This window comes from Grampus griseus (assembly GCF_964374135.1).
Source record: "Grampus griseus genome assembly, chromosome: 3".
NCBI lineage: Eukaryota > Metazoa > Chordata > Mammalia > Artiodactyla > Delphinidae > Grampus > Grampus griseus.
Window position 1 is genome coordinate 135,834,741 of NC_139019.1, and position 13,478 is coordinate 135,848,218.

At 51.4% G+C, this 13,478-nt stretch overlaps 2 protein-coding genes across 2 annotated transcripts in view; one reads left to right on the forward strand and one right to left on the reverse strand.

Moving 5' to 3' along the window:
- Positions 1–578, forward strand: part of FABP6 (fatty acid binding protein 6) — a gene marked incomplete at both ends in the record, with an annotated part of 5,388 nt that extends 4,810 nt beyond the window's left edge. Inside the window, one exon of the mRNA XM_082652563.1 lies at positions 525–578. Coding sequence (XP_082508689.1) covers positions 525–578 — 54 coding nt within the window. The remainder of the gene's footprint in view (positions 1–524) is intronic.
- Positions 579–8,754: 8,176 nt separating this feature from the next.
- CCNJL (cyclin J like) overlaps positions 8,755–13,478 on the reverse strand; it is a gene marked incomplete at its 5' end in the record, with an annotated part of 48,550 nt that continues 43,826 nt past the window's right edge. The window contains 3 exon segments of the mRNA XM_082651282.1: positions 8,755–9,296; positions 10,809–10,968; positions 12,785–13,087. Of these exon segments, the coding sequence (XP_082507408.1) occupies positions 8,873–9,296; positions 10,809–10,968; positions 12,785–13,087 (887 nt within the window). The 3' untranslated portion in view covers positions 8,755–8,872.

Genomic DNA, 13,478 nt, shown 5'->3' on the forward strand with positions numbered 1-13,478 from the left:
TGTCTTGGCCTTGAGCCCAGGGCACCACACACAGTGGGCCTTGGCCGAACAGTATCCTCTTGCAGCCTCTTCCATGAATGCTTACACTTCCTGAGGACAGAGAATGTATCTTCCCATCACCGAGCACAGGGACCCCATAAATGCTAAATGGTGCAGAGGGTGAGCATGGCCCCTCGGACTTAGAGGGGTGACTGATTTCTCTAACCTTCAGTTTTCTCATCTGTACAATGGGGACAATCTTGGTGTCGTGCAGATGGGCCTGGCATGGGTGAACTGATATGGACAGATGTGTGGAAGATTATCCCACGAAAAGCCACATCACGCCAACATCTGTTAGCACTTCGGCCATGTAGAGTCCACACAATGAGTCCTGTAACAAATTGGGAAACTGAGGCCCGGAGAAGCAGTGCAGCAGGCTCACTCCCACTCAGGGCTGGGACTGGAAGCTGTTCTACCTTCTCTGGGCCCCATGGTCACCTTGGGGCCCCTGCACTGACACCCCCTGTTCCTGCTGCTTCTTCCAGATCTCCACCGTTGCAGGTGTGTCCTACAAGCGCGTGAGCAAGAGGCTGGCCTGAGCTAGTAGGCAGGGCTCCGCGGGGGCCGCAAAGCCACCAATAAAGCTGATGTAACAACAGACATTCTGCTCCTTCCAGAGCCTCTGCCTTTGTTCTCTGCTGTCTTGGGGCAGTTCTGGCTGGTGGGGGTGGGAAACCCCTGACGATGGCTACACAGGCCACACCTTGGCCCTGAGATCTCTGCGGGACCTGTGTCATGGCAGAGGGAGACAGGTATGGACGGAAGACCCCTGGCCCCGGGGAGAGGGCAAAGGCGGTGCTCAGGATGCACGGCGGGCACACTTCTGTGGACCCCTCGCCCCAGCCTGCCATCCACATTCTGCGTGGAGACCATCCTTTCAAGAGACAAATATCACCTCGGAGGTGGCACACTGACTCTCAGATGGGCCACAGGAAGGCGGAAAAGGGCTCCCTGCTGCTGGGTCCCGAGGCTGCACGGACACTGGGATGCACCCACCCGGGCTTAGCCAGGGAAGGTGTTTCAGCATGGCTGTGGCTCTCTGCTAATCTGCTGTGGAGTCGTTCCTTTGGGTTTCAGTTTACCTGCTGGTACGAGAGGGGGCCAGGAGGACCAATGAGGGACTGAGGAGAAATGGGAGTCTATGAGATGGCAAAGGGGTTATGGGAATGCCAGGCAGGAAGCGAGCTGTCAGAGTAGGGCTTAGACAGGGGGGCCTGGGAGAAACTTGGAGAAGCTGCAGTGGGCTGGGAAAGGTGGTCAGAAGGGTCACTCTGATCCCCTGGTAGGTGCCTGGAGCCCTGCATCAGGAAGGATTCTGAGGCAGCATTTGGACTGAGCAGGCATCCCTGCCTGATTACAGCGTCTGTCCGGGGCATGGAAGAAGAGGAGGGAGCTCTGCCTGTCCCGTGGCTAGATAATCGCTAATCCTGATGCGCTTTTTTTCATTCTCCTCTTTCATACTCCTTGGGAGTATTCCCCATCCGGGTACCACCCTAACTTCTATTTTATTACTTTTTTTGGCCGTGCCATGCAGCAAGCAGAATCTTTAGTTCTGGACCAGGGATCAAACCTGTGCCCCCTGCAGTGGAAGCATGGAGTCTTAACCCCTGGACAGCCAGGGAAGTCCCCACCCTGACTTTTTTTTTTTTTGCTGTACGCAGGCCTCTTACTGTTGTGGCCTCTCCCGTTGCGGAGCACAGGCTCCGGACGCGCAGGCTCAGCGGCCCTGGACTTATGGGCCCAGCCGCTCCGCGGCATGTGGGATCCTCCCGGACTGGGGCACGAACCCGCGTCCCCTGCATCGGCAGGCGGACTCTCAACCACTGCGCCACCAGGGAAGCCCCACCCTGACTTCTTCTTACCCCATATTTTTCTCTATGGCAACTCACTTATTTTTACTACAATGGAAACTTTATATCACTTATATACATGGAAAGCCAACATCATTTGCCATAAATAGACTAGGACTACTTAAAAAAGTCAAAGCTGAACAATGTTGACTTCTACCTGGATTCTGCTGCCACAGCCATGACTTTGAGGCCTCCTTAGTGAAAAGCGTAAGAACCTTACAAGAGCAAGTAGCATCAAATGGGAAACTCTCTCCTTCCCTAATCAAAAATCCTGCAGGACTCCTTGAAAAGAGAAGAATGCACTCACTGTAAGAGTTGAATTATCTAAGTGTCCATCAGTGGATGAATGGATGAAGATGTCTCTCTCTCTCGCTCTTTCTCTGTCTCACACACACACACACACACACACACACACACACACACACAAACACACACAGGAATACTATTCAGCCATAAAAAAAGAATGAAATCCTGCCATTTGTGACAACACAGATGGACCTTGAAGGTATTATGTTATGTGAAATAAGTCAGATGGAGAAAGACAAATATCGTATGATTTCAAAATAAAACAAAAACTCATAGATGCAGAGAACAGATTAGTGGTTACCGGAAGGGAAGAAGGTTAGGCGGGTGGGTGAAATGGTTAAGGGGGTCAACTGTATGGTGGTAATGGATGCTACCTAAACTGGTGCTGGTGATCTCTCTTCAGTATATACAAATATACTGCAAAGTATATACAAATATACAAAGTATACAAATATACTGCAAAGTTGAATTATAATACTGTATACCCGACACATATACTACAAAGAGAGTTGAATGATCTAAGTTATCTTGAATATACAAGTCCCACATATGGGTTATTAGAAATAAGGTTTGCCCGACACCTTGCGCAGGGTCTGGCACACAGCAGGTGCTTAGTAAGTGCTACCTGACCTCAGGTCCTTGCAGCCTGTGTAATCTATGGCCTTTCACTCTCAGGGGCCAGCCTCAACTTGGACGGACAGCACAGCCCAACTCACTGGCAGCTCAGTCCTCGCCTCCCCCCCCACATTGTGCCCTGAAACTTGTTGCTTTCCAAGGACAGCACTCAGCCTCCCGCACCCACCCACCAAGCCAGGACCCTGTGAATGCCATCATTTTGCCAAGACTTATTGCTAATTAAGTTAACTAGGTAAGCATTAAATTAAACTAGCAGTGTTGCTGTTTCCCCTCCAGACTGAATAGTTACTCATAATGAGCTTGGATAAGAAGTCTGTAAATAACAGAGAGGTAACCATAATTAGGCTGAAAATTGAGAGAGAGAGAAGGAAAGGAGAAGAGTAGAAAAGAAAGAAAGACCTGAGGGGGAAGAAAGATTGTTTATACTTTGGTAACCGATTCAAGGACAAATTCAAACACTGCAGCCAGTGTTACAGAGTCACAGATTCATGGAATAGAAGGATCTCAGAGCTCAACTAGTTTAAACTCTGTATTACACAGATATAGAAACCAAGGCTCAGAGAGGGGAAGAAATTCACTAAGGTCACACAGCAGATTAATGAAGGGCTGGGCATCACTGGCTGATGGAGGCTACAGTTTCTTATTCCAGCTTATGGGGGTAAGTGGAGTAAGGTGAGATGCGGTGAAGTGTCCATGTTGCTGGCATCTTGGAAAAGAGGCTTCCTCAGCCAGTAGAAGGGACAGTGGTTAAGAGCTTCGACTCTGGAGTCCCATTGCCAGGGTTCAAATCCCTCTTCTACCACCTAGAAGCTGTGTCACCTTGGGGTAAGTTCATCCATTTCTCTGAGCCTCAGTTTCCTACCTTGTCAGCAGGGAAAACAACTGCGCTTACCTAATAGAGTCGTCATGCTACAAATTAAATACTAGCCACTGCGACCGCGACCACCATCATTCCATTCTCAGCACTGTCATTCCCAAGCCAGTGCGATCGAAGTGTTAGGAGTGCCCCCTCCACTCACTTTAAGGCGCACGGGCACGCTGCAGTATTTCTTGGCATCTTGTCTTGTCCATGTGTAAAATAGGCTAATAAGACCTTCCCTTCCCGGGTGACAGAGGAGTTGCAAGAGTTAAAGGTAAAAATCCTCGCTAGTGGCCTCCATAAAGTTAGAGGCGCTTCACCATTTTGCTGTGCTGTTCAAGGTGCGGTAGTGACTCCCTGCTCAGTTCAGGTGCCCTTCACCCTGACCCTTGGAAGTCATCTCTAGCAACCATTTCCCTCCTGCCAAGCTCATCTGGTGAAACGGGGGCTTCTCAAAGCATCTTTAAAGACTACCACTAGGTGGCGTTCCACCACATACCTGTGGCCCCCCAAGGATACCAAGAGGTGTTTGTATGCTGGGGGTGGGGCAGGGGGGTGAGCAGTGAAATCCCAAGTGATTGGGCCATAGTGTGGGTGTGTGTTTCCTCTGGGGGGGGGGGGGCAATGCGGAGGCCACAAGTCTCCTCAGTCCGGCATATCTAAGTGCAAAACTGAGTCCACACCACTTGCCCATGGTGAGACCTTGGGCCTCTCTGAACCTCAGTATCCTCATCTGGAAAATGGTGATAATGATGTTGTCGTGAGGACAAAAGAAGAGCAGGGGGGATAAGAGACCATGAGGAAAGTGTCAAGTACAGGGCATGGAACACAGTGAGTGCTCACTTAACAGGGCCCTTCTTGGAGGTTCTACGGGTGTGACTGGGAACACACTAGGTCAGAGCTTCTAGAGCAGAGAGATGTGGCCAGACCTGGCTGTGCATGTGCATCTCCTGGGAGTCCTATTAAAAGGATAGCCCAGGCCCCACTGCAGACCTGCAGAACAGGACACTTTGGGTGTGACGACCAGGGAGATGTCACTGTTCTGAAGTGCTCCCCAGCCAGGTGTGACCTTGGAGACCATTCCAGTCCCAACCCTCCCATTTTGCAGATGAAAAAACTGAGATCTAGAACAGGGGACTGACTGGCCCTCATCCACACAGCTAGGGAGTAGCAGAAGGCCTGACTCCAGTATATACTGCCTGCTGTGGCTCTGGTAAGGGCAGGGCCTGAAACAATTGTCCGAGCTGGGCCAGCAGATGGCTGACCACTTGAGTTCTTCCTCCTTTAAAGCTAGAGCTGGGATGGGGGGCGGTGAAGCTCTGGGGCTCATCTGGGCCCCTCCTCAAAAGGGAGAGGCCCACTCATCTACAATATTTGTCACAGAACTCACTGCTGAATAATGATGCCACATATTCCATGTTTTCTTATCATAAACCTGAAGTGCAGCCCAGGCTGACAGTTTTCTCACCTTACAAATGAGAAGACGAGTTCAGAGTGGAGAAGCAGCTTTCCTCAAGGTCATCTAGCTAAGAGCAGACAGACTCGCACCTTCCACCTCTCGGGCTAACGTTCTTGTCCGTACACTAGAAGCTGCAAGCTTCCAGCCTAAGAACCACCTTAACCTACAGTGTGTTTTATTGGTCTTCTATTGCGTTGCAATTTAAAAAAAAAATTTTTAAATCACGAAAAATTAGATTTCCTAGCAAGTGCAGATATCCAGTTTCTCTGAAAATCTGAAGTTGTGGCAACATAAGGCTTATATCCCTGAAAGGTTGTAAATAGCCAGAGCTGAACAGAAGCCACATCCCCTACAGGGGACACACTGGCTTCATCAGTCCCCATCACCTCGCGCTGTCTCAGTCATCCAGCGGATTCACTCACTATGTTACCTGCCTGGTCCTGGTGGGCCCTTGGATTTGAGACGCCTGCCAAACGCTATGGCCTTTCTGCTGAAATTCGTCCCAAATGGCTTCCCTGAGGAACAGAGAATGAGGTTAATGAGATTGGTAAGATTCTTTCCCAGGAACTTGGTGCCAGGGATTACCAGAGGCAGCCCAGAGGTGGGGTCCCTCCCAGGGGATGCTCTGGGGAAGTCCCAAGCCTGGTCCCAGATCTTCACCTTCACAGATGGGGCTGGGGGAACCCCTCCCACATCAGAGCCTGTTGGGGGCAGGCAGATGGAGCCGTAAATCACGTTAGCCTGTGGCAGCTGTGCAAAAGCTATGTTTCTGTACGTTTGCTGCTGAGCACACTCTGAGAATCCCCTTGACCCCGTCAGTCAGCAGCACGCATGCCTGGCCACTCTTTTGCGAACCCATATCCATTATTCTGTCGTGTCTTCTTCACCAGGCGAGCAGGACGGCCAGCTGGAGCCTTGCACTTATTCAAAACTCGACTGAGGCATCTCAGGGCGGCGGGGCAGCTCCAGGCTGCCTGGGTTTGAATTGCGCCTCCTTCCTTCACCACACTTTTAGGCAAAGAACTTCTCTGTGGCCCTGTTTTCCGCTCTGTAAGGTACAGCTGCCTTGTAGGGTTACTAGGATGATTATAGTAAATAGTATGAGCGAATTCCTTAGCAGAGTGCTTTATAAACAGCAAACGCTTAATAAACGTCAGCTGGGTGATTAGTGTCACGATCACCAGGTATCTATATATTCTGTTGGCTGCAGGTGGTTTAGGGCACAGCCATCAAACCCAGTAAACGAACTAACAAGATCGTTCCAGATGATTTAACAGCTATGATGAAAACAAAGGGGTAAGGAAAGGGACCTGGGGGATGACAGAGACCTCTTTGGAAGGTGACCTTGTGGGCTGAGGTTTTTCAACCATGGCACGGCGGTCATCTGGGGCCAGTCCATTCTTTAGTGTGGGGGCTGTCCTGTGCGTTGTAGGATGTTGGGCAGCATCCCTGGCTTCTGCCCACTGAATGCCAACCATGTCCCTCTCCCAACTGTGACGACCAAAAATATGTCCAGACATTGCCAAAAGTCCCCTGGAGGGCACAAATGAGCCCCGCTGAGAATCACTGATATAAGGGATTGAGAGAGGGGAGCATTCAGATGACAGAATAGATGGCTTTGGAGAGATGGACTTTGAACCCAGAGGGTATGAGGAAGTGGAACCTTAACCCTGACCTTAATCCAGGCATTTGTGATGTTTAGCCGATTTCCTTAAACTGAATCACTCTCACTACCTCCATAATGGGTTCTGTTTTTCTGGAGAACCCCACCCGATTCAGAGCTGAGATGTCAAGCCTCACCCACTCCCACTGCCCAGCCTGTGTCCCAGGGAGGCCCAGCTCCAGCTCCGAGGGCAGGAGCCCGTCTTGCTGTCACCCAAGCCCACAACCTCTTGGCACCAGTGTGGGTGCCCATCCCCGGAGGCTGACGTGGGAGAGGGAGGGAGGGCTGGCTGAGAGAAGGCCAGGAAGAGAACCCAGAGAGGCCACGAGCAGGTGATGTGTTTATTGCGGGACCACTTTTTTGAGGGGCTGGGCTGGCTGTGAGGTTCTACTGGGGGGGTGACGACGACACGGATGGACGGACCCTCCCAAGCGCCCAGCCCCAGAAAAGACAAACACAATAACTTGGAATCCAAACCAGTTGCACATAAATAGAAGGAGGTTGGCAAAAGAAAAACAGAAAACAACAAATGAATGTGCACTTTCCTATGCTAGTGTGACAAAGCGGCCCCGCACCGCCCACGTCCAGGCTCTTCTTTACTCAGCTTCCACGCTGAGGCTCCCATCTGCTCTGAAAACCGCCTTCAGATCCGACTCCTGGCAGCCCCCCTGCCAGTCTCCTGGACTGGCAACCAAGTCAAGAAAACCAAGATGGGTTCTTCTCAAAAAAAAAAAAACAACCAAAAACCGCCTTCGTGGTTCTCTGCACCTCCCAGTCCTAGGGGGTGAATAATGGGACCTCTGACCCTAAACCAACCAAAAAATAAAACACGCTGAGCACAAGCCGTGAGTCAGAATAAAAACATATTGCACATGCTTCCAAGAGTCTTCCTGAGAGCCCTCTCACTGCAGAGACCCAAATACTGGCTTCTGATCCATCCTGTCACTGGCTGTCAGTCGTGTAACAGACCCTGCACACCCCCAAATCCCCAAAGCCAGTTGGCATCAGGCATACAATCCCACATTACGAGCCTCTGCTCTGAGCCAAACTTGAGGCTGAGGCTGGGTTTAGCCTCAAGCAGGAGATGCATGCGGTGGAAGGACGTGAGTATTGCTGGGTTTAAATCTTTGTCTACTTTTCAACAAGCTTCCTCCTCTGGGTGGTTATCGAAGTTCTACAGGTGAACAGAGCATCCAAGACGTGGAATCTTCCAGAACCGAGAGCCTGGAAAGTGGTTCTCCCCAACTATATGCTTTTGCAAAGGGCGCTCTGTGGTTAACCACAGGTCTGCCCCAAGCCGGGTTAAAAATCTACAGCCCTTGCGTGGGACAGGCAGTGTGGCAATCACCATCATCTTTCTCCTAAGGACTTTTCAAGTATCACAAAATCCCTGATACAGCATGTAAACAAGACATCTTACTGAACAGAAAGCTAGGTCACTTCGGGAAGCAGCAGCATGTGAAATATCTAAAAGGCTGAAGAGGGTTTTAGGTTCCATAACAAAGCAACAAGACAGCTGCCCACTGTGCCTCGGAAGGCAGACAGACGCTCGGGCATGAACACACACAGAGGCCCCTGTGGATGGAGCCAGGGAAAGAAAAGCACCCCAGATAGCATCTACCGGGGGTCTGGAGACACATCAGGCTGCCCCCTTTTCAGTGGTGTAGCTGCCATCGGCAAAGAATAAAGGAGTCTTTGATGCTAAAACCTGGACGTGCTCATGAACTGCTGGTCTGCATCCAGACTGGGGACCTGGCCTCTTCCCAGGTCTTTCTCGACCCGCTGGGCCCCTCTCCAGGGGCTGGCCACCGAGCCATCCCCTTGCATCCCAGCCACACGTGGAAGATGTTTTCCAGAGCAATGCTCTTGGGTGAGGTATGTCACTGCCTGTTTTGCCCCAGGTCAGTTTTATTTAAAAAGAGCATGCACCCTCTCCGTTCAAGGGTCCTGAGGCTCTGCGGGGACAGCCTCCCAGGCGCCTCACTGGGCTGAGCTCCCTTCGTCAGCATCCTCTTCCTCTGCCCAGATCTCCAAGGCCTCCCTGCGTGGCTAAAGGTGCCCTATCTGTCGAAACAGCCCGCAGGGAACGCGTGGCTCCCGCTGAAGTAGCTGCTCCCGTAGGTGGTGGCGAGGCAGTGTCTGGGCTCAGCTGCAATAGCCATGTGCATGCTGAGGGACGTGGGCAGCGGCACGGGACACACGTCCAGGGGCTGGAGGGTGGGGTACAGGGCATGGAGGGATGAGCCGCTGCCCCCTGAGAGCAGGGTCCCCGAGTGGTGAGCCTGCAGCGAGTCCCGATAGGCCACGCACAGGTCCTGCACGGGGGTCTGGAACTGGGCCAGGGCCATCGCTGTCGGCTGGCCGAGGCCGGGGTAGGCAGGTGGCTGGAACAGCACCTGGGTGGGAGCTGGGGGTGTGCCGGGCACCATCGCCAGGGCCTGGCTCTTGACCGCGACGGCATCCTTGAGGATGTTGTCATAAGCTCTGAAAGGAAAGGACTTGGGTGAGACTTGGGAGGTCAGAGGCTCCAGCACCAGACACCTGCCTTGCTGAGGGGGATGCCAGGAGACCCATGTGCTGTGACTGCTGGGCCTCTCCCAGCCTGGGCTCACTGCCTGAAGCACTGCCTCAGTTGTTCTCTGACTAAACTCAGGCCTCAGATCTCAGCTTGGATCTGCTTCCTACAAAAACCCTCTTCTGACCCCTCAAGACTAGCCTAGCTGTCCCTGCAGCCCCTCTGCACTGCCCCACCTTGGCGGTCAACACCGCAGATGATAACTTCCGGTCACTACCTGGTCCCTTGTGCAGAGTTCGAGCTTCGACCCATCTGCTTTTGCTCAGCGCTGCATCCCCACACTGGGCACAGCGCCTGCCCTGAGAGGGCAGAGCTCCCGGTGCTTAGGTGAGCACAACCTCTGCCTTCAAGGCACTTCCAGCCAGCTCCATCCCCGGCTAAGCTAGCAGATTTCAAGCAGGTTGCCCCCAGGGACCTAAGTGTCTCCATCTGAAAAGGGGGATGGAACAGGTCTTTTGCCATCTCAAAAAAAAAAAAAAAAGCTTCCCGTAGTAAATCTTTTTGGGAAAACAAATCAATTCGAGGCTTCGGTAAGAAAGGAACAAGTGGAAGCTGCAGCAGGTCTGAGCAGGGGGCTACCCCAGAGGGACAGCCTCGGGGAAGAGGCAGGGCTGGTGGCTCAGTATCCAGGGGCACCTACCCTCACTCAGGCTAGACCGTGTTCTCCAGCTTTGGGCACCCTCTAGAAGGCGAAGATTCTAAAATAAGGGCTAGGGAGCAGGACTGATTCCAGAGGAATGGGACAAAGGCAGTTGCACCAGGAGGCTGAGAGGTGGCTCTTCAGGGGCTGTCCCCGTGGTCAGCGGGGCCAGCATCCAGGAGATGCCACCAGCCGTTGGGTGGAAGAGAGACCAGGTGCAGCCAGGCGAGGGCTTTCTGTCCTCTCTGCCCTCCTCCCTGCAGTCACTACTGAGCTCTTTTGCTTCTGATATCAGTTTCAGGGTGTTCTGTCTATGATGCCTTTAAGCATCCTCTCTGAAACACTGAACACTTCCTCCCCAAGATCCCCAAGGACCCTTGCAAGGAGGCTGTGGCCTCTTATGTGAAGCCACTCTGGGCTTAGCTGGCTAAGAGTCAGCTTTGTGGCCATGTCTGAGAAAAGCAGCTCATAATGAGAGTGTCTCAATATAATCACCCAGAAGACTGACTGATACACTGGGTCAAAGAGCCCAAGACACTCAGAAAGACGTGCACAGAGCCCTTCTGTTGCTGCACTCTTGACCTACAAATTGCAAACCCAAAGCTACTCAAAATAGGAAGGACCAACTCCCCGAATCCCAATTCTGTCAGGAGTCACCATGGCCCACTTTCCGTGAGCCATCAGCCCACCATAAGCCTCCAGGAAATTGCCTGAAGTGGGTCTTATGAGCAAGTGGAACTTCGGTATTTCCGAAACACAAAGGATCAGGAGGGGAACTTACACCAGTAGGATTTCGATGCATGTGCTGAGATGTTCCAGGGAGTAGTTTGAGATCCTCTGCAGATCTCTGGTCCAGTAGGGAGAGAGCTGAAGGCAAATCCTAGAGGCCCCGACGCAGGCTGCGGCCACCACAGAAGGCTGGAATTTGTAGAAAATATGATCTGAAAGAGAATCACAGAGAAAGAGTCAGCATCAGAAAGCCTGGTCCTGGAGTCCTGCCTTGTGCTCCCTGGTAGACAAATGATTAGGTCCAAGGTTGTTCACTGCTCCCGCAAACACACACACACACACACACACACACACACACACACACACAATGAAAAATTAAAACAGCATGAATTTCCATTCTTGAATCTTAAAACACCTGGCTCTCTCAGTCTGGGATTTCTTATGTCAGCCTAGAGCAGCAGTTTTCAAAATACCATCCCTGGCTTCTAGGGGCTGCAGTGGGCTTGCTGATGGGCTACAAGCAGAACTGCCAAACACCTGTTCCTTCCTTTGGCTGTTAGGGGTGACCGACACACTGTTTCAAAGGCTTCTTTTTGAGGTTATGACTGAAGGCTACTTAGTAACAAAGCCTGGCCCTCAGTAGGCACTCACTAACAATCTGTTGAAAGAACTAAAGAATGAATGAATGCCTGTAAGTGTTTGATAGTCTTAACTAAAATTGGAACTTGACTTATGTTTACTGGGGAATCCTCCCCCCCACCACCCCAGCTTTACTGATGTATAACTGACAAATAAAACCTGTACATATTTACAGTGTACAGCGTGATGTTTTGGTACATGTACACACTGGAAAATGATCTGAGAAATCTTAACGTCCTACTTTGATATCTGGCAACATGGCAAAGCTGGGACTACTTATGTGCAAAGGCAAACCGTTGAAATTCCCACAATTCTCATGAAGAACAGTCAGTTATCAGCGCATTATTGTGCTGTCTTAAACTGTTTATGACTTTCAATGATTTCAACATTTGCCTGTTAAAGTATGAATTAGGCAGGGTGGTACGGTTACAGACACAGAGTCAGACTCCCCAGGTTCAAATTCCAGCAATGGCCTTGGGTAAGTTACTTCACGTCTTGAGTAACAACTAAGGAAACTGATTCGTAAAATGAGAATAGCACAAATGATTTTCATGTGAAGTCGTTGTGAGGTTCAAATGAGACAATGCATGCAGAGAACTAAATAAGGTGCCTGGTACATAATAAGTGCTCATTTAATGCTTGATATCACAATTGTTGATGTTGTTACTGATATTACTGATATTTGGTTTGCAGTGGGTTATCAGGTGGTTGTATCAACAGTATTTCTGACCTAGTGCTGTACTTAATACCTAGATCTTTAGATACTTCAAATAAAAGTCCCCAAACAGGGCAAAAGTTTATTGCTAAAGCAGATGTAAACATAATCCTCTCTCCCACCCTACCTGTATAATGATAGCTCTTCCAGAGTGACCTACTTGTGGATTTGCATTGTGTTCCAGATTAGTGTATAAAAAACTACCAGGGCTTCCCTGGTGGCGCAGTGGTTGAGAGTCTGCCTGCCAATGCAGGGGACGCGGGTTCGTGCCCCGGTCCGGGAAGATCCCACATGCCGCGGAGCGGCTGGGCCCGTGAGCCATGGTCGCTGAGCCTGCGCGTCCGGAGCCTGTGCTCCGCAACGGGAGAGGCCACAACAGTGAGAGGCCCGCATACCGCTAAAAAAAAAAACAAAACAAAAACTACCAGGTGATCAGTAAATAGGCTACCAGCTGCCTGCATACAAGCTGCTACTTCTCTTTTACACGTTACTGCTAACACATGGTTGAATCGTCGCTCTTTCCCTGCTGATCCCTGCCAAGTGGAGTGATCTGGTGATTTGGGTGGATGGGCCCCCATCAGCAAGGACTCCCTGGGGCAGGTCTCTCAGGGCCCCTGACCCCGGCCCCCATGTGGGGGGGGGGAAGGGCGGACAGGCCCTGACATCAGCCCCACCTTGCAGGGTGACCTCTAGGAAGTAGTGGGCGTACTCCTTGAGGCACTCTTTGGTCTTGCGGGGGCAGGTGGTGGGCCAGCTGTGGCAGTGGTGGTCCTTCTGGCTGACGGAGGCCAGGAGGTAGTAGTCGAGGAAGTGGGCGGGCGTGGGCAGGCAGAGGTTCCAGCCGAAGGCCTCCAGCAGCAGCAGCTCTGTGCTCAACAGCTCCTTCTTGGTAAGGGAGAAGTTCTGGCTGCTCAGGATCCTCGTGCTGTTTATCTGTTCCAGCTTGGGGACGTGGTCTTCCCTATCCTCGAACTTACCTGAGGGAGAAGCAGAGGTTACTGGGACTTTTACAACACTTGCTGTAAAAGCCCACCTTAAAGTACCTGGACGGTGCTGGCAGGGAGAAGAGCAAGCCCAAAGGCACACATTCCAGATCTGTCACACCTGGGCTCGAATCCCCAGGCCATCACTTCCAGCTGTGCTGTGTGGTCATGGAAAGGTGTCTCACCCTCTCTGTGCCTCAGTTCTCTCACATGTAAAATGGAACTTATACATCCTAAAGATTTTGTCAGATTCAATGGGAAACCTCACACCAAATGTTCAGACCAGCAATGAGGATCACAGAAGGTGATCGACAGCAGTTAGCAACAGCAGCAAGGGCCTGGGGAGTAAGGTGGCCCTCCCATCTGGTCCTCACTAATTCAGCCT